The 18,434-nt window shown below is 37.8% G+C and overlaps 1 protein-coding gene across 3 annotated transcripts in view; it reads left to right on the top strand.

Moving 5' to 3' along the window:
* The window catches only part of SBNO1 (strawberry notch homolog 1), a 50,675-nt gene that overhangs the window by 30,268 nt on the left and 1,973 nt on the right, over positions 1-18,434 (top strand). For all 3 annotated transcript variants that reach the window (XM_045534962.1, XM_045534965.1, XM_045534963.1), the window contains 15 exons: positions 193-390; positions 1,137-1,304; positions 1,402-1,577; positions 1,975-2,106; positions 4,322-4,457; positions 5,222-5,334; positions 5,439-5,510; positions 6,339-6,438; positions 8,358-8,432; positions 9,089-9,235; positions 9,322-9,416; positions 9,512-9,604; positions 14,453-14,590; positions 15,264-15,340; positions 17,200-17,393. In XM_045534962.1, the coding sequence (XP_045390918.1) occupies positions 193-390; positions 1,137-1,304; positions 1,402-1,577; positions 1,975-2,106; positions 4,322-4,457; positions 5,222-5,334; positions 5,439-5,510; positions 6,339-6,438; positions 8,358-8,432; positions 9,089-9,235; positions 9,322-9,416; positions 9,512-9,604; positions 14,453-14,590; positions 15,264-15,340; positions 17,200-17,393 (1,914 nt within the window). The remainder of the gene's footprint in view (positions 1-192; positions 391-1,136; positions 1,305-1,401; positions 1,578-1,974; positions 2,107-4,321; positions 4,458-5,221; positions 5,335-5,438; positions 5,511-6,338; positions 6,439-8,357; positions 8,433-9,088; positions 9,236-9,321; positions 9,417-9,511; positions 9,605-14,452; positions 14,591-15,263; positions 15,341-17,199; positions 17,394-18,434) is intronic.

Below are 18,434 nucleotides of genomic sequence, written 5' to 3'. Positions count from 1 at the left end.
AATTGAACATAACCTCATTTATTATCGTGATGAATCCAAAACATTAGTGTTTATTTGTGAATTTTGTTGTATTTTTATATAAATGGTTTTGTTCTGTACTTTTCATTTGCATTAACTTATGAACTAAATGTGACATCCCAAATCTTCAGAAACGTATTTGGGCTGACTCTCTTTTTTGGGGTTTGGGAGTAGGTGAAGAAATAACTCGAGAAGCCAAAAAATCACGGAAAGTAGGTGGCCTTACTGGTAGTAGTTCCGATGACAGCGGAAGTGAATCTGATGCCTCTGATAATGAAGAAAGTGACTATGAGAGCTCAAAAAACATGAGTTCTGGAGATGATGACGATTTCAACCCGTTTAGAGACGAATCTAGTGAGGATGATGAAGACGGTAAGATCATCAGTATATTTAATGTAACCTGAAAGGTAGTTCATGCTCCAGTGTATTTAAAAGTGAGGTATTACAACCTTTTTTTCTGTGCAGCACAAATGATCACACAGATTCTAATCTTTGCTTTGGTGGAGAGGTCTAGTTTGTCATCTGGAGCTTTGAGCCTCATCTATGTGAAAATGTGACCTCAATTTTGTGCAGTTTTTTTTTTTTTTTTTTTTTTTTTTTGAGACAGAGTCTCACTCTGTTGCCTGGGCTAGAGTGCCGTGGCGTCAGCCTAGCTCACAGCAACCTCAAACTCCTGGGCTCGAGCAATCCTCTTGCCTCAGCCTCCCGAGTAGCTGGGACTACAGGCATGTACCACCATGCCCGGCTAATATTTCTCTCTATATATATGTTTTTAGCTGTCCGTATAATTTCCTTTCTATTTTTAGTAGAGACGGGGTCTCGCTCTTGCTCAGGCTGGTCTCGAACTCCTGAGCTCAAGCAATTCATCTGCCTCGGCCTCCCAGAGTGCTAGGATTATAGGCGTGAGCCACCGCGCCCGGCCTGTGCAGTTATTTTTAACCTCACAATGTAGATTTGTACCCTATGGTGTATGGATGGGATGTACTGGACTACTGTAGTTGGTGTGATGATTTATAAGCTATTGGTTTAATAATACAAAAAATTTCAAGAGTTGTTTTCCTTAAAGATTCTATGCGTTTTAACAAATGATTTGACGTACTTCTTTCCTTGACACTCAGATCCCTGGTTAATCAGAAAAGACCACAAGAAAAACAAAGATAAAAAAAAGAAGAAAAGTATAGATCCAGATTCTATTCAAAGTGCCTTATTAGCATCAGGTCTTGGATCAAAACGACCTAGTTTTTCCTCTACACCAGTTATATCACCTGCTCCTAACAATGCACCAGGTATCCATGTAGCAACTTGCATTGTCTGTGAAATATACTTTAAACAAAACAAATATTTAAAGTTTGTACTGACTTTTAATTAATGTTCTTTGTTTAGCTAACAGTAACACCAATAGTAACAGTAGCCTTGTAACAAGTCAGGATGCTGTGGAAAGGGCCCAGCAGATGAAGAAAGACCTACTAGATAAGCTAGAAAAATTAGCTGAAGACCTCCCTCCTAATACCCTGGATGAACTTATTGATGAACTTGGTGGCCCTGAGAATGTTGCTGAGGTAAATATGACTTGATCAGGGCTGTGTCTCTTCTTAGTAACATTTTGGCCTTTTTTACCCCGGTAAAATGAATGTGGTATTGTGAGTATCAGAACATAATCTGTCTGAAGTTTTCTCTTGTATCTTAGAACTTATGTTCTATTTTAGTTGTCCTCCTAGTGCCAATGAAGTTCTGCCCCCAGTATCTAAATGTCTAAAGCCACTGGTCACATTTACTGCACTTGTCCGGCAGCTTTTGTGGTCAAGGCTGCTTTTCCCATGGACGTGTTCCAGTGTTCTGTATCCCCCAATGCCTGGTGCGGCACAGCCTGTGCTTCTGTATCCCAAGTTTAATGAAGGAGGCACTGAGTTCTAAGCACCATAGTTGGATGGCTTGTGACACTGTTTGTTTTCTCAGATGACTGGCCGCAAGGGGCGTGTTGTTAGCAATGATGATGGAAGCATATCTTACGAGTCAAGATCTGAACTTGATGTGCCTGTGGAAATCCTAAACATCACAGAAAAACAAAGATTTATGGATGGAGATAAGGTATGTTTTTCTGCCTTGCTTTTTGGTGAAAATAACAGTGCTCATACATTTAGCTTAAGCTTTAGAAGGTTTTTTTTCTTAGAGACGGGCCTTGTTCTGTTATCCAGCTGTACGGAATACCGCAGGGTGATCATAGCTCACTGTAACCTTGAACTCTTGGCTCAGGTGATCTTCCTGCTTCAGCCTTCCAAGTAGCTGGGACTACAGGCACACACCACCATACCCAGCTACTTTTTTAAAAAAATTTTTGTAGAGACAGGGTCTGTCTGTGTTGCTCAAGCTGGCCTCCAACCTCCAGGGCTCAAGCCACCTTCCACCTCACCCTCCTACTTTTTTTTTTTTTTTTTTTTTTAGTATAAACCATGTCTGTTGAATGTTATTGTTCTATTTAATTTTTCTTTCTTTTTTCTTTAAAGACAGACACTAACACTGGAATAATAATTACATGTAGGAATATTTTACATGTTTTCATTGTTTTACCATAAGTTGAATGTTATGAGTGTTCTGGATTACACATTGAATTAGACATGGCTCTTGATAGCTTTGGAGGCTTTTGAAATCTTTAATCAGGATACTGTGTGTGGTCATCTTAGTGTCATGACATCTAATGTCACACTAGTGTCGTTTTAATTTTGAGACTAGAATGATATTTAAGAGTGTCCAGATTACTGGTATCCTCTGGGTTTGCTGTTTCTTTTATTGGTATACCACGTTAAGGTGGTCTACTGTGAATGGCTTGGAGGTTGAACCTCTGTGTCTGACCACTGTAGAGATTTTGGTTGCCTGCAGAGGCTCTTTGTGTAGACTCTTACCTGTTAAAAGGATGTCATCAAATCTAAGTTTCTCAGATCCATTTTTTTCCATCTGGTTGGAATAACTATATGCATTTGCTGATGGGATTGCTAAGAAATAGGTATCACCTCTTTAGACTAGCACTTCTTTGAAGGCTATTCCTTAATCTAAAAGAAGGAAGAAGAAAATCTTACTTTTTCACCCATATTTTGGTTTATATTTCAGTAAATTTCTCTACCTCTGGAAAAAAGATGATAGTTACCGTTATCAAAATTGTCTTTAAAAATATATTAAAAAGCTGTTATCTGTAGTGACACATGCCTGTAGTCCCAACTACTTAGGAGGCTGAGGTGGGAGGATCACTTGAGCCCAGGAGTTCAGGGTGCCAGCCTCGGCAACATAAAGAGCCTCTGGAGGCAACCAAAATTTCTACAGTGGTCATACATGGTCATGTATATTTTAAAGAATGTAGAGCCGGGCGCGGTGGCTCAGGCCTGTAATCCTAGCACTCTGGGAGGCCAAGGCCGGCGGATTGTTTGAGCTCAGGAGTTCGAGACCAGCCTGAGCAAGAGCGAGACCCCGTCTCTACGAAAAATGGAAAGGAAATTATATGGACAGCTAAAAATATATATATATAAAAAAAAATTAGCTGGGCATGGTGGTGCATACCTGTAGTCCCAGCTACTTGGGAGGCTGAGGCAGAAGGATTGCTTGAGCCCGGGACTTTGAGGTTGCTATGAGCTAGGCTGACGCCATGGCACTCTAGCCCCAGCAACAGAGTGAGACTCTGTCTCAAAAAAAAAAAAAAAGATTGTAGATAGAAGTATTATTTTAATTGTTTCATCAGTCTAGGCCCAGGCACTATACAAAGTATATTGGTTAGAATTAATTCTGGCTTTTAAATGATAGAAAATCCAAAATCATATCAGTTTAAACATGATGTTTATTTTTCTCATGCACACACTTGGGTAGGTAGACCCAGAGCTGTTATGGCCCCTTGAAGACCAGTTCTCTTCTGTGTTGTTCATCTAATTGTGTGTGCCTCCATTTCCATGTTGTCTCTGTGTTCCAAGATCGCTGTTCCAGGTCCAGTTATTACCTCTACATTTCAGCTAGCAGAAAGGAGAAAAGGGGAGGAGAAGGGCATGTCTCTTTCTTTTAAGGACTTTTCCCAGACATTATACATAACAGCCACCCTACTGGCTGGAGCATGCCTACACGCTCACATTTAGCTGTAAGGGAGACTGGGACATAAATTTTGATTCTGGGCAACCATGTACCTAGCTAAATTTGGAGGTCAGAGGAAGAAGGAGAGAGCAGGTATTAGTTGACCGCCAGAAGTTCATTGAAGGACTTTAATTAAGTCACTGCCCTGCTTATTCTTGTGCAGAGGTAATTTTTTTTCTCCTTACATTTGATATAGAATATTGCTATCATCTCAGAAGCTGCCAGCTCTGGTATTTCATTACAAGCAGATCGAAGAGCTAAAAATCAAAGGCGAAGAGTTCATATGACTTTGGAATTACCCTGGAGTGCTGATAGAGCAATTCAGCAGTTTGGTAAGTTCCTACACTGCGTTTCGCTTAATGGATAGCTGGGAATCATTGGGAAAATGTGTGCATATCAAAATCTGTTTTAATGTTAGCTTATAACTCCAAAGCTTAGATTTTGCATTTAAGGAGTGTTTACATGTGCATTGTGAATTCATTTTTTACCTATTTTAAAAGCTGTAAAAGATCTGCAGTGGAATTTTTGTGGGGTTCCTGGCTTATATCTAAGAGTTGGGCTCCTCTGGAGTGTTTTCCTCATAGACCTTTAGGATGTATAGAGTCTGTGTCAGAGCAGCTGCTACTTGTGTGTCCTTTGCAACTGTCATTGGCTTCACTGAAGACACATTGCCATTCCTTCCCTTCTGCTTTCATTTCCCTGTGACCCAGTGATTTGAAAAACAACAATTTTGGGAGAATCCAGAGTGGCTTCCTATCAGCAATGCTGGGGTTAACCAAAATTGAGGTAGCAGTAGTAGTACTTCTGTCATTTAACAGTTTTGTGGCAGGTTCTCTTCTCTCATAAGGAGGAGTATTGCTTCGAACATGGATGTCATTCAAGTCAGTGCTTATAATTTTGTACTTTTTTTTTTATACACACCATGGAGTAGTCGATTTTTTACTTTGGGGAAGTTATGGTAACTGTTATCTTAAATTTTTCCTCTAGTTAAAGGATTTCTCAATACTCATTTAGTGTTAAGTGCCAGGAATAGATCTCAGATTATTCTATCATTATCTAGTGAACACGGTGATCTTTTACAAAAATGTCATTATAGGACGAACTCATCGATCAAATCAAGTTACTGCTCCCGAGTATGTCTTTCTGATTTCTGAATTGGCAGGAGAGCAAAGATTTGCATCTATTGTTGCTAAAAGACTTGAAAGTTTGGTAAGTTTTTGAGTTGTGTGAATGTATGTAAAAGGTGATCTGTGTTATGTGTCTTCTGGTACAAGGTTAACTGTGCCTTGATTAGAAATTTTACGTTTTGATAGGGGGCGCTTACACATGGTGACAGAAGAGCAACAGAATCCAGAGATCTGAGCAGATTCAACTTTGACAATAAGGTAAGGTACATTTCAGCTCCCAGTATCTCTGAAAACTTGTGGTAGTGAATAGTGTATGTAGCAAGCAGACGGGTAAAGTAGTTACTGTTAAAAATTGAAAACTTCTTGTTGGGGGGTTGGGGGTGAGGGGGAAAAAAAAAAGAAAACTTGTGTCTTCACGTGGTAAAAAAAAATTGAAAACTTCCTCTCCTTATGTTTTTGCTTTAATTCATGGCTTCCTGTAAGATATAGGATTTCACATGTAAGTTAGATCTTTGATGATTAACTCTGCAGTATAGTCACCTGTGTAGTCATGAATATAGTCATTCCCAATAGGAATATAATAAACAGTTGAGAATGAGTTGTGAGTTCCCCAAAATAAAGGAAGTTATTTATCGAACGTCTGCTGTGTGCAGTGGTAGGGTAAAATATATAAAGAGATACGCTTTCGTTTGAGATGTACTTTTATTTATTTGTTTAAAGGGTCAGAGTCTTGCTGTCACCCAGGCTGGATAACAGTAGTCTAATCATAGCTGACTGCATCCTCAAACTCTTGTGCTCAAGCGGTCATCCTGCTTTAGCCTCCTGGAGCTGGGACTATATGCCACCATAGCCAGCTAATTATTAAAATTTATTAGAGACAGAGTCTTGGTGTATGGCCCAGGCTGGTCTCAAACTCCTGAACTCAATTAATCCTCCCACCTCAGCCTCCCAGTTTGTTGGGACTTGAATCACGTGCTGCTTTTTAGTCTTTGGTGCAGTAATGGTTGTTATAGCATGTAGGGGGTCATGTGATTGAAGAATATCCAAATGCTGAAACGGGCTAAAAGTTTTTGGTTTTTATTGCAGTATGGAAGAAATGCTTTGGAAATTGTCATGAAATCCATTGTAAACTTGGATTCTCCTATGGTATCACCACCTCCAGACTATCCTGGAGAATTCTTTAAAGGTAACATTTAAAAATCAACAATTGACAATGATATACTCAATTATTTGTTATAACATTTGCTGTTTTAGTTTTAATTTTTCTTCAGACATGAATTGTATGAAATTTAGAAATTAGAGGTCATTAGAACGTGTAAGTTTACTCCTTACATTAAACAGATTTATTAAAACCAATTTTATTCAAATAAAAGTGCTTTTGCTCTTGACATAGTAAAAGAGGATATCACTACTAGGCTAATTTTTATTTTTATAAAATTCTTTTTAGAGATAAGGTCTCACCCTGTCACCCAGTCTGAAGTGCAGTGGTACAGCCATAGCTCGCTGCGGCTTGGAACTCCTGGGCTCAAGCAGTCCTCCTGCCTCAGCCTCCCTAGTAGCTAGGACCTTACAGGTGGCATGCCACCATGCTTAGCTGATTTGTTTACTTTTTTTAGAGATGGTGTCTCACTGTGTTGTCCATGTTGGTCTCGTGGCCTCAAGCAATCCTCCCGTCTCAGGCAAAACTACCCTAATACTAATAGAGCAAAGTGGTTTTAGTACGTTAAGTAAAATCACTTTGCCAAATAGCTTTTGAAATTTAATTTTAAAGTTTAAAGAGTGCCTGGGTTTATGGTGGGGGTGTAAACGAAGCAAATTTGGCCATGAGTTAACAGTTGTTAAAAGTGGGTGAGTAGATGTGGCTCATAGAATACTCTTTTTTCTTTTCCATGCTTGGAAATTTCCATAATTAAAATCTTAGGTAGTACTATAGAAATTCTTAAACCCATATTGCAAATCTGTAGAATAGATTTTGGCCCACCTCATACATGTAGGTAGGAGAGATGATTTTAGTAGTTCAGGAAACTGAAAATAAGTTGGTATAAGATATTTGAAACATTATCATTGTGAAGTTAACATGTTTTACTAGTCCTTGCTAACATACTGGTACATACCAATATGAGTGCATAGCAGTCCATGTTTAGATACCTGTCAGAGGTGCTCATGATCACTGACAGCTTTTACCAAAGCAAACAGTGAAGTCTTAACCCCACACCCTCTTCCCACTTTGGTCGTTAGAGGGAGTGTCAAAAATAACTCCCTGATTTATTTCTAATTTTTTAAAATTAACATTTACTTACTTATTATAAGTAATGAAAAGAAACTTGAAGTGTATAATGAAGAGTTAATACTCTTTTTCTTAACACCCCTTCCATTCTCACCTTCTGAGGTCACAGATGTTGACAATGTGAGCAAGGGCAGCCCTTCTATGTCTTTTCTCCATGTTTATCTTAGTACCGAGGTTTTCTTTTAAATGCCATGATATTACTTGCAGTGTACTTTTCTCACTTAACAATACATCATGTACATCCCCTGCAAAGTCAGTAGCTATAGCACTAATTCATGCAGCTAACCAAGTGTTCCACAACACTCAACAGCATGGTTATAGTGAATCATTCACTATTGATATTGAGATGGTTTCTAATTCTTTGCCACCACAAACAGTGTTGAACTTACACATAGGTGATTTTTTTCTCCCCATAAGGATGGATTCCCAAAATATTTTCTTGGTCAGCTTGATATCTGCAAGTCTGGGTTGGAGCCTGCACACTATTATTTTTTTTAAAGCACCTAGTATTCTGCTCCTTGTGTAAAATTGCTTAGATTCTTTGGGTGAGAACTTCATAGACAAAGATCTCCACTACACAGGATTGCTGTTGGAAAGAGAAGCTGTTTTAGTGAAGTAATAGGATATAGTGTGAAGTTTGAGTACTCAGGGATTTTGGAGTGGCTAAAGACCTTTGGGGACTGTGGGTTCCATTTAATTCAGCTAATTGGATAGGCTCTGTCTTACTACTAGAAATTGATCTAGTTTGATTAGTGATGAAACAGGTCCTCGAGTCATTTGGATTATAGGATTTTATATATAAGTTTATTTTCTTACAGATGTTCGACAAGGACTGATAGGAGTTGGCCTGATAAATGTAGAAGATCGCTCAGGGATTCTTACTCTTGATAAAGGTAGTATTATTAACTTTATGGGTACATGTAACTATTGCTGTATTATTAAATCCCATTTTATTACATGTGCTTTTGTAGCTGAAGGGGAAGCTTCAAACGAGTGTTTCTTAGTCTCTTATTACTGAGCACTCTGGCCTTTTTGGCTACTGTGGGTACTCATTAGAGACTAAACCTCTATTCTGTCCATAGAGCAGCAACTTTCAACAGTGGGTGCAAATATAATCAGCTGTCAAACAAATAAAAATGACTGAGACTAGGGGTGGAGTGCAGACACCGGTAGTTTTTTTCCACAGCTCCTAGGCATTTTTACTGTGCAGCCACAGTTTGGATTCGATGGCTTAGAGAGTGCTTGTAACTTCATGAGTTAAGATTTAATGTTGGAAAACCAACGTTCTCAAGTGCTAAATTGTGTTCATACTTCCCATAAGTGAAGATGCAAAAATTCAGTTCAACGAACGTCTTTTGTGCATGCATCATAATTGTGCTAATTGCTAGAGGTAGAAACATGCAGATCATAGCTCTGTTGCAGGGATGGTGCGAGAGTTGGGAAGGAAGACTATAGAAGACAAAGTGGGATTTGAACTAGGCCTAGATGAATAAAAAAATTAATTACCATTTGAATGCATGAAATCGTTCATATAATCTTGTCGTTGCAGATTATAACAACATAGGCAAATTCTTAAATAGAATTTTAGGCATGGAGGTACATCAACAGAATGCATTATTTCAGTATTTTGCGGACACACTTACTGCAGTTGTTCAAAATGCAAAAAAAAATGGAAGATATGATATGGGAATCTTAGGTAAGTAGGGAAATATTTTAAAATGTCGTTTGTATTCCTGATAAAAATGTTCCTTCTGCACTTACATGTTGGTTTTCTTATTCGAGATCTTGGTTCTGGAGACGAAAAGGTGAGGAAAAGTGATGTTAAGAAGTTTCTGACTCCAGGATATTCAACCTCTGGCCACGTAGAATTATACACGGTAAGTTTGGAAAACATGCACGTGTTGACATGTAGTTCTCCTGTGAGAGGCATTTACAGGAATGAGTTTAAGTTTTATTTTATTTTTTTTTACAGATTAGTGTAGAGAGGGGAATGTCATGGGAGGAAGCTACCAAGATTTGGGCTGAGCTGACAGGACCAGACGATGGCTTTTACTTGTCATTGCAAGTACGACTTTTGCTTTAAATGTTAACTATTCAGATACATAATACTTTCTCACTGATGGCATTGTAATTGTCTCTTCACTTTGTGCCAATTTTCCAATTGTGTTTAGCTTTCTCTATTTTGGCAATTTAGTGTAATTGTGATTTTGTCCATTTATATACTTTTTTATTTAATATATTTTGACAGATGTTACTAGATATAAATTTAAAAGTGATGTTTTCTTGGGTAAGTGAACTTTTTTCCCATAACATCATATTTTCTTTAGTACTGATAATGCTTCATGTCTTCAAAACTCATTTTTCAGATAGTAGCATAGCTACATTCTTTTGGTTATGATTTGCCTGACAGAACTGAGGAGGGTACATCTGTGCACATAAGTGTGCACATACATGTGCACACATACATGCTTCCGTGTATAGCACAGTGTCTTGAATTCATGCTGACTTACCTTATTGAAATCCAAGACTACAGAATTCTTATATCCCCAATTTTCTATAAGGTTTTTCTGTCTTCTTTCTTCCACACAAAGAATCTTTATTCTCAAAGACACACAGGATAATAAAATATTATTGATACTGAACTCCAGGATTCCTGAAGATGGTTTTTTTTTTTAATAAAACCCTGTTTTTGCATGCTTCTCTCGTTTTACAAAATAGTTACTGTTTCTGCATTGTCAAAGTATATGGTAATTATACAGTATACTCTTCATTTTAATCTTCATTTAGTCTTAGTTCTGTAGGTCATATTTAATGCTCACCATTCACTTACTAATCTGTAGGTTAATCAGTCTCTAGTCATTTTGTCTGTCTGATGCTTATTCTGCAGTAGATAAATTAAAGAAGGGCTTATGGGATCATTACTCCCTGAGTTCTTGCATAATGATGTTTGTGCCCTTTGTACTTGAAAGATAGTTTTACTGTGTATGAAATCTTTGATTTATATTTTCTTTCCTTGAGTAACTTAAATATGCTAATATTCAGTCTTGTAGGGTAAAGGGTTACTGTCAAAGTTTGATGGTACTCTAGTTTTCTTTCACTTTTAGGAAGTTTCAAATCTTTTTATTTCAGAACGTTTTCTGAATTATATATACATGTCTGTATATATATGTTTTTAATTCCCATATGGTTTCAGATTAATTACATTTTTATTTGAAAACATTTTTAATATTTTATTTCTTTGGGTTTCTCCTTTACCTGGATTCCCATTATGCATATATTAGATGTTCTTTGCATATCTTCAATATTTATTTTCTCCTGAATTCCTTTTTTTTTTTGAGACAGAGTCTTACTCTGTTGCCCTGGCTAGAGTGCAGTGCGTGTCATCATGGCTCTCTGCATCGCTGCAGCCTCAAACTCCTGGGCTTAAGCAGTCCTCCTGCCTCAGCCTCTCAAGTGGCTGGGATTACAGGTGCATAGTCCCACACTTGGTTAATTTTTCTGTGTTTTTTTGTAGAGAAGAGGTCTCACTCTTGCTCAGGCTCATCTTGAACTCCTGAGCTCAAGTGATCCTCCCACCTCGGCCTCCCAGAGTCTCTTGAATTCTTATCTCTTTATTTTTTCTTTTTTTCCCAACAGATTTATTGAAATAAAGTTCATATATAGTTCATCCATTTACTTACATATACAATTCATTGGTTATTGTTGTATATTACATTTTTAGTTTTTAAAAATTGTGGTAGAATACATATAACATGAAAATTGCTGTTTTACCTTTTTTTTGAGACAGGGTCTTGCTCTGTCATCCAGGCTGGAGTGCAGTGGTGAGATCTTAGCTCACTGCAGCCTCCAACTCCTGGGCTCAAGTAACCCTTCCAACTCAGCCTCCCAAAGCTCTGGCATCACAGGCGTGAGCCACCATGCCCAGCCATTTTAACCATTTTTTAAATATACAGTTTAGTGGCGTTAATTATATTGACAGTGTTGTGTATCCATCATCCCTACCTATTTTCAAAACATTTTCATCATCCATAACAGAAACTGCAAGCTTTAGCCATAACTCCACAGTATCCCTCTGCCCATCCTCAGCTAACCTCTGGTCTACTTTCTGTCTCTCTGAATTTGCCTATTTAGGTACCTCATGTAAGTGGAATCATATTTGTCCTTTTATGACATGTTTATTTCACTTAGCTTAGTGTTCTCCAGGTTAATCCATGTTGTAGCATGTATCAGGACATTGTTTCTTTTTTAAAGCCTGAATAATATTCTATTGGTTGTATATGCTACAATTTGCTTTATATTTGCCTTTATTTATGGTGTGACTGACTATAAATGAAGACTTGATTCTTGCTTATAAGAGGTAACTGCATAAAGGAGACCATATACAATTAGCCACAGGCAGGGTGAAACCATAAATGAACTATCTGTAGTAGGAGTCCCTGAACTTTTTCTGTAGAGAGCCAGATAGTAAATATTTTAAGTTTTGTAGGATACATTTGGTCCGTATTGTCTGTCCTGCATGTGTTTTTCTTTTTTCCTTTCTCTCTTCCTCCCTATCTTCCTCCCTTCTCTCCTTAAACGTACTTAGGAGCCTTAGGCTAGATTTGGTCCATAGCCCTAGCCTGCTGGTCCCTGATGTAGAGCAAAGCCCTTAAGCAATCTGACTTCTATTTGGGTTGTGGGATTTTTTTGTTTTGGAAATATTTATTGAACTGTAGATTCATTTGCATGTAGTTATAATAAACAGTACAGAAAAATTCCTTGTATACTTTGCCCCATTCCCTCATTGATAACATTTTGCAAAACTGTAGTATAATATCACAACCAGGATATTGACATTGGAACAGTTCACCTATTTTATTCAGATTTCCCCCATAGATGCAATTTTGGTTGGTTCACGTAGGGTGTTTGTTATTGTTTTTAGTTTAAAATATTGCCAGAATTTCACCATTGGTAGATTGTGATGAAAGTCCTGATCCCCAGCTTCCCTTGAATGGAAGGCTGTGGCGACACTAGTCCTTCATTTCCTGCATGGCGATGGGTGGCTAGACGTGAGGAGCAGTAGCCCTAGAGGTGTCATTCCAGGACTGTGTGCCTGTTTGCCTTTGAACCTTGAGAGCATTCAGGAGACTTTCCTTTCCCCTTTCCTTTTTTTCTTCCCTCTTCCCCTCTTCCCTCTTTTCTCAATAGCAAACATGCTTTTCTATGTGTATAACATATATTACCTTTAGGAAAACAATGTCAGACTCACTCTTATTTCCACTGCATTATGATGATATTTTATAATTATAATTAACTTGACACTATTAAGACAGATCACACTGTTACATGCCTTAAAGGCTGTCCTCCAAGATTAAGTTTGGGAGTTTCCCACCAACTGATAAAAAATTTTGTATACAATTTTGGCTTTAACCATGGTTTTATGACTTTGCAGTAATTATATAAACAAAGTTTCAAGTCATTTGAACAAAAGACAAAGGATCTTTAATATCCTTGAAGAGGAAAGTGAAATACTGTCTTTTTCTTTTATCATTATAAGAATTAATATAAAATGTTAATACCTCAGCAAACAATGATTTATTATGTAAAGGAGCTGGGAAAATGTCTTTACTTTGAAACTTTTCTTTTTCTTTCAATTTTGCTGTAGAGATTATTGCTTAGAAGCTTTTCGTCTCTCATTAAAGAAGAAATGAATTTTTTAATTTTATTTTTTCTTGAGTTAAATAGAGCTTTTTATAACTTTCCTCCTAGAGTTTCCCTCATGAATCCAACTTTAAAAAGTTAAAAATACATACCTGGGTTCCAGCGTTTCTCTAATGCTTACTTTTCTTTGATTTTTCCACACATTTTTATGTATAATTAGTTCAACATTTTGGCTTTCTGCTGTGGTGACTTTGTGTTCACAGAACTCTGTTATGTGATCTCTCCTTCCATGTTTACAATCCCCTGTGATGTAGGGAAGGCAGCACTGGTGGAACAGCTGTGTGCAGAGGTTAGGGACATCTAAGGCATCTTGGTGCTTGAAGGAGAGCAACATGTTTTGCAGCATTTTATTGTGAAGAGTTTAAAACATGCAGTGGATGAAAGAATTTTCCTGTGAAGATCGCTTGTGTCCACTATCTAGATTCTACTGTTAACATTTTTTAAAATTTCAATATATTTGAGGGTACAGTGATTTTTGGATGAATTGTATAGTGGCAAAGTCTGGGCTTTTAGTGCACCCATCACCCAAATGTACATTGTACTCAATAGGTAATTTTTCATCCCTTACCCTTCTCCCGACCTACCCCTTTCTGAGTCCCCAGGGTCCATTTTACTGTTCTCTATGCCCCTGCACACCCATAGCTTAGCTCTCACTTATAAGTGAGAACGTGCAACATTTGGATTTGTGTTCTTGAGTTACTTTACTTAGGATAGTGGCCTCCAGTTCCATCCAAGTTGCTACAGGTTATGGCTGAGTAGTATTCTGAAGTATGTATATGTATGTATATTTTCTTTGTCCACTTATCTGTTAACATTTTTTTTTGTTTTGAATGGCCTTCAGAGATAATCTGTTAACATTTTATTCTACTTTTTCTTGTTTCTCTGAGGCTGCTTGGCTATGAATCCAAGAATAGGGAATAGAAGAAGCAAAATCATCTGTACTAGACATTTGTGCATTAAAGCTTATTCCAGTTTTCTAAAGAAAACCTTGGCCCTTAACCTACATCTTTCACCATACTTATGGTCTAGTAACTACCTTTTGGGTGTGGCCTTGTTCAAGTCTTTTAAACAAGCAGTTGTGGTCCTTATTGCAGTCATTCATGTACTTATTTGGTGTGTAGTCTTTGAAATGATATTTGCTGATGTGATGGCGTAAATATTTCTCTTAGAGTGTGCAGTATCAAATCTTTTTATTTTCTCATTTTTTTAATAGATAAGGAACAACAAGAAAACTGCCATCTTAGTTAAAGAAGTGAATCCTAAAAAGAAACTCTTTTTAGTTTATCGACCAAATACTGGGAAACAGCTCAAATTAGAGATTTACGCTGATCTAAAAAAGAAATACAAGAAGGTATTTTCTCATTTGCTGTACATTGTTATATATGAATACTAGTTTTTATGGTATGTTGAAACTATGTTTAGGATAGCTGTATATGTATAAAATTATTTTGTTACTGTTTAAAGGAAAATATCAAGTTTTGTTACGCTAATATCCCAGTCTTTTAATATTATCAACCACTAAGAAACTTGTAAGATGATTATTTTAAATAGCTTATGTTGTCAGTAAAGGAAGCTTTCAATACTAACCACAAAAATTAGAATTTTTTATTAAAGGGAATGTGTGTGAGACTATAATTCCTACCACCTCTTGGTTTTATTGTGAGCATGCCTCGTATGTTTATGTTTTGCATTGATTTTTATAAAACAGTAAATGACTATGTTTTTCCTAAAATTACTATAGTTTTTATTAATAGTACTACCCTATATTACTATTCCTTGCTATTCTCATTTGAAATCAATTATAATTAAGTAGTTATGAAAATCCTGTTGTAAAAACTCATTGTGTAGGAGGAACTGTTACAGCAGAACTTTTTGAGTGGCGTTCAAATTCAACTAGTAGCAAGGGCTAGGTTTTCTGTATAGAGATGATTTTGGCTGCCGTTGGAGTTAATACACCAGATTAGGCAACCAGTATTATTTAAAACAATACTATTTCAGTGAAATTTTTGTCTTATTTTTTACAGGTTGTCTCAGATGATGCCTTGGTGCACTGGTTAGATCAGTATAATTCATCTGCAGATACTTGTACTCATGCTTATTGGTTAGTATTTTCATGTTTCTTACCATATTTTCCAAAGTGCAATCAAGATTTAAATACACCTTCACTGTTTACCAATATGTCCTTCTGAGTAAGTGAATAGATCAGTTGCTGTTAAGCAAGGTTCATTTCATCAGGAGTATTGATTGGACATTTGGGGCCCAGAACGCTGTTTAGTTTTGGTGTGTCCCCTCTGCTCCTCACTGATGCTTTGTTATTTCTAACCAGCTATGTTTTGGCAGTGTAGACTTAACTGTCATCCTTGTTAGAACTTTTTCTTCCTCCTCCTCTCACTCTCTTTTATTTCTTCCTCTCTTTTTTAAAAACTTTACTGGTGTCTCAGATCTAGAGAACTTAAAAGAAATCAGGGAGATGCCTAAAGTAGCTGCATAGCATAGATGACTTGATGTTGTTGAGTCCTGAAGCCAGTCCTGCTGTGCTCCTGGCTCGCCCCTTACAGCGTTCTCCTCAGGACCTTGTGCAGAATATTTTAATACTCTGTAGGTCTTAATTCTCTCTTTGGTGTTTTCTCACCCGTTAAATAGTTAATATTCTTGCAGTGTCTGGTGTACATTTTGAAGAATATAGGATGTAAATGAATTTTAGTTTGAAGTTTCTTTGGGGGGTTCATTATACAGGTAGGTAAGTTTAATGTGAGCACTGCCTTTTATTTTCATTTTGAGAGTAAATTAGTAGTCCTGTTGGAAATTAACTTAGGAAAAGCCATTAAGGTAAAATGTTTTAAAAGTTAACCCGTAAAAGTCCTCTACAACATTTGCTGTGAGTCTGTAGCAAGAAAAGTATCGTATATGTTTGTTTTTATTTTTTTTAAGATACAGAGTCTTGCTCCGTCGCCTAGGCTGAAGTTCAGTGGTGCAATCACAGCTCATTGCAACCTCCAACTCTGGGCTCAAGCAGTCCTCCTGCCTCAGCTTCCCAAGTAGCTGGGACTATAGGCAGATGCCACCACACCTGTGTAATTTTTTTGTTTGTTTAATTTTTTGTAGAGATGGGATCTCAATATGTTGCCCAGGCTGGTCTTGAACTCCTGGCCTCAAGTAATCCTCCCACCTTGGGCTCTCAAAGTGCTGGGATTACAGGCGTGAGCCACCATGCCTGGCCTGTATGCGTACATTTAACATTGTGTATTAAATAATCTTGAATTATACTGACAAGAAGGAAGGACATTTTTATTGATGAATTGTGAAAATAATTTTAACCATAAGATTGGTCTGTCTTCCTTTTTCTCAGTTTTAAAATTTACGTATAGTGTCAGTCAGTGTCTCTCTCTCTGTGGGTACCAGTGCAAGAGTCTAGCCCAGTAAGGGGAGAGATTGGATTCAAACCCCCCCCCCTTTTTAAATTTTTTGAATTTTTTTTTAAATGAGGCTGTTTCCACTAATCTGATCTAGAGCAATGTGTTGGTAGCTTGATGATACAGAAATAACAGAGAATCTTTTTTATCCCCTTTTCACAGGTGTTGATTTTTTTTCCCATGGCAGGATCATTTTATAAGCATTTATGGCATTACTATAAGAAAATAGATATTATAATGGCTAAAATGTTTCAGTTGATACGAAAACCAATTAATCATCCCTTTACAGGGAGGCAGGCCCCTGAAAAAAAACTAAAGTTTTAAAAATGACTAGCGTTACCTTAAATTGGAAAGGATAATCTAGTATGTCAAAAGGATTATAATCTAAGAAACAGTGAATAAAGGCAAACAATGCTAGAAATTTTTCCGTTTAAAATTTGGATAGATCTTGCAAACCTTATATGAATGTGTGTGTGTGTTTGTGTGTGTGTATACATACACACAAACACACACATAAGTGTATATATATATTTTTTTTTCCTCTTAGGCGTGGCAATTGCAAAAAAGCAAGCTTGGGATTAGTTTGTGAAATTGGTCTTCGTTGCCGCACATATTATGTATTGTGTGGTTCAGTACTGAGTGTCTGGACAAAAGTTGAGGGTGTTCTAGCGTCTGTCAGTGGCACAAATGTGAAAATGCAGATAGTTCGGCTAAGAACAGAAGATGGACAACGGATTGTAGGTGAGTCTAATTTTTACTTTGGTTTGAGTTTTGGGGGTGGAAATCAGATCCTGGTTTTTTCTCATTTTGTTTCTAACATCTAAGCTCTATTCCAGATCCATTTAACATCTGTTCCAGTAGTAGGTGTGGAGCTTGCGCTGTATGTTCTTAGAAGGTAGAACAGAAGTTAAGCCTTTGAACAGAGATGCTGGTCCTGGCTGAAGTTAGGATGTGCTCGTCTCTCTGATGTGCTCTTGGCTGCTCCCGCTCCGCTTCCCAACTGTTGCCGTCTGTGCAGGCTCCCTGGTGTGAAGCTAGCTCAGCCTCTGGCCCTGGGTTCTCCATTGAGTCAGTTTGAGACTATGGAACTCAAAAGCCACTGTGTACAGAGGGTGGCTCAGTGTCCTGCAGGGAGCAAGGGCGAACTAGGCTAGCTGTTCCCACCGTGTGCTCAACTGCAGGTGTCCCAGGAACCAGGCCAGCTATTGCACTCTCCCGTTTGCTCATCTTTGTTTTATTTACAGCAGCCCTGGTCTGTATCTTGAACTGCAGATTGGCAGCCTATGGGACAGAGTCAGCCCAGGAACTTATTTCTTGACCCCCAAGTATTTTTGGTTGCAAGTTTTCATTTTAGTTGCCAACATTTAAGAATCAAGAAGTTTCATATAAAAGTCTGGATTTCGGCTGGACGAGGTGGCTCACGCCTGTAATCCTAGCACTCTGGGAGGCTGAGGCGAGTGGATTGCTCGAGGTCAGGAGTTCGAGACCAGCCTGAGCAAGAGTGAGACCCTGTCTCTACTAAAAAATAGAAATAAATTATCTGGCCAACTAAAAATATATATACAAAAAATGAGCTAGGCATGGTGGCACATGCCTGTAGTCCCAGCTACTCGGGAGGCTGAGGCAGAAGAATCGCTTAAGCCCAGGAATATGAGGTTGCTGTGAGCTAGGCTGATGCCACGGCACTCCCTCTAGCCTGGGCAACAAAAGCGAGACTGTCTCAAAAAAAAAAAAGGCTGGATTTCTTTAAACAACAAAAACAGCTTATCTGGAACATTGAGC

The sequence above is a fragment of the Lemur catta genome, chromosome 21 (genome assembly GCF_020740605.2).
Source record: "Lemur catta isolate mLemCat1 chromosome 21, mLemCat1.pri, whole genome shotgun sequence".
NCBI lineage: Eukaryota > Metazoa > Chordata > Mammalia > Primates > Lemuridae > Lemur > Lemur catta.
The sequence above is the reverse complement of the archived record's forward strand: the minus strand, read 5'-3'. Positions and strand labels throughout refer to the sequence as shown.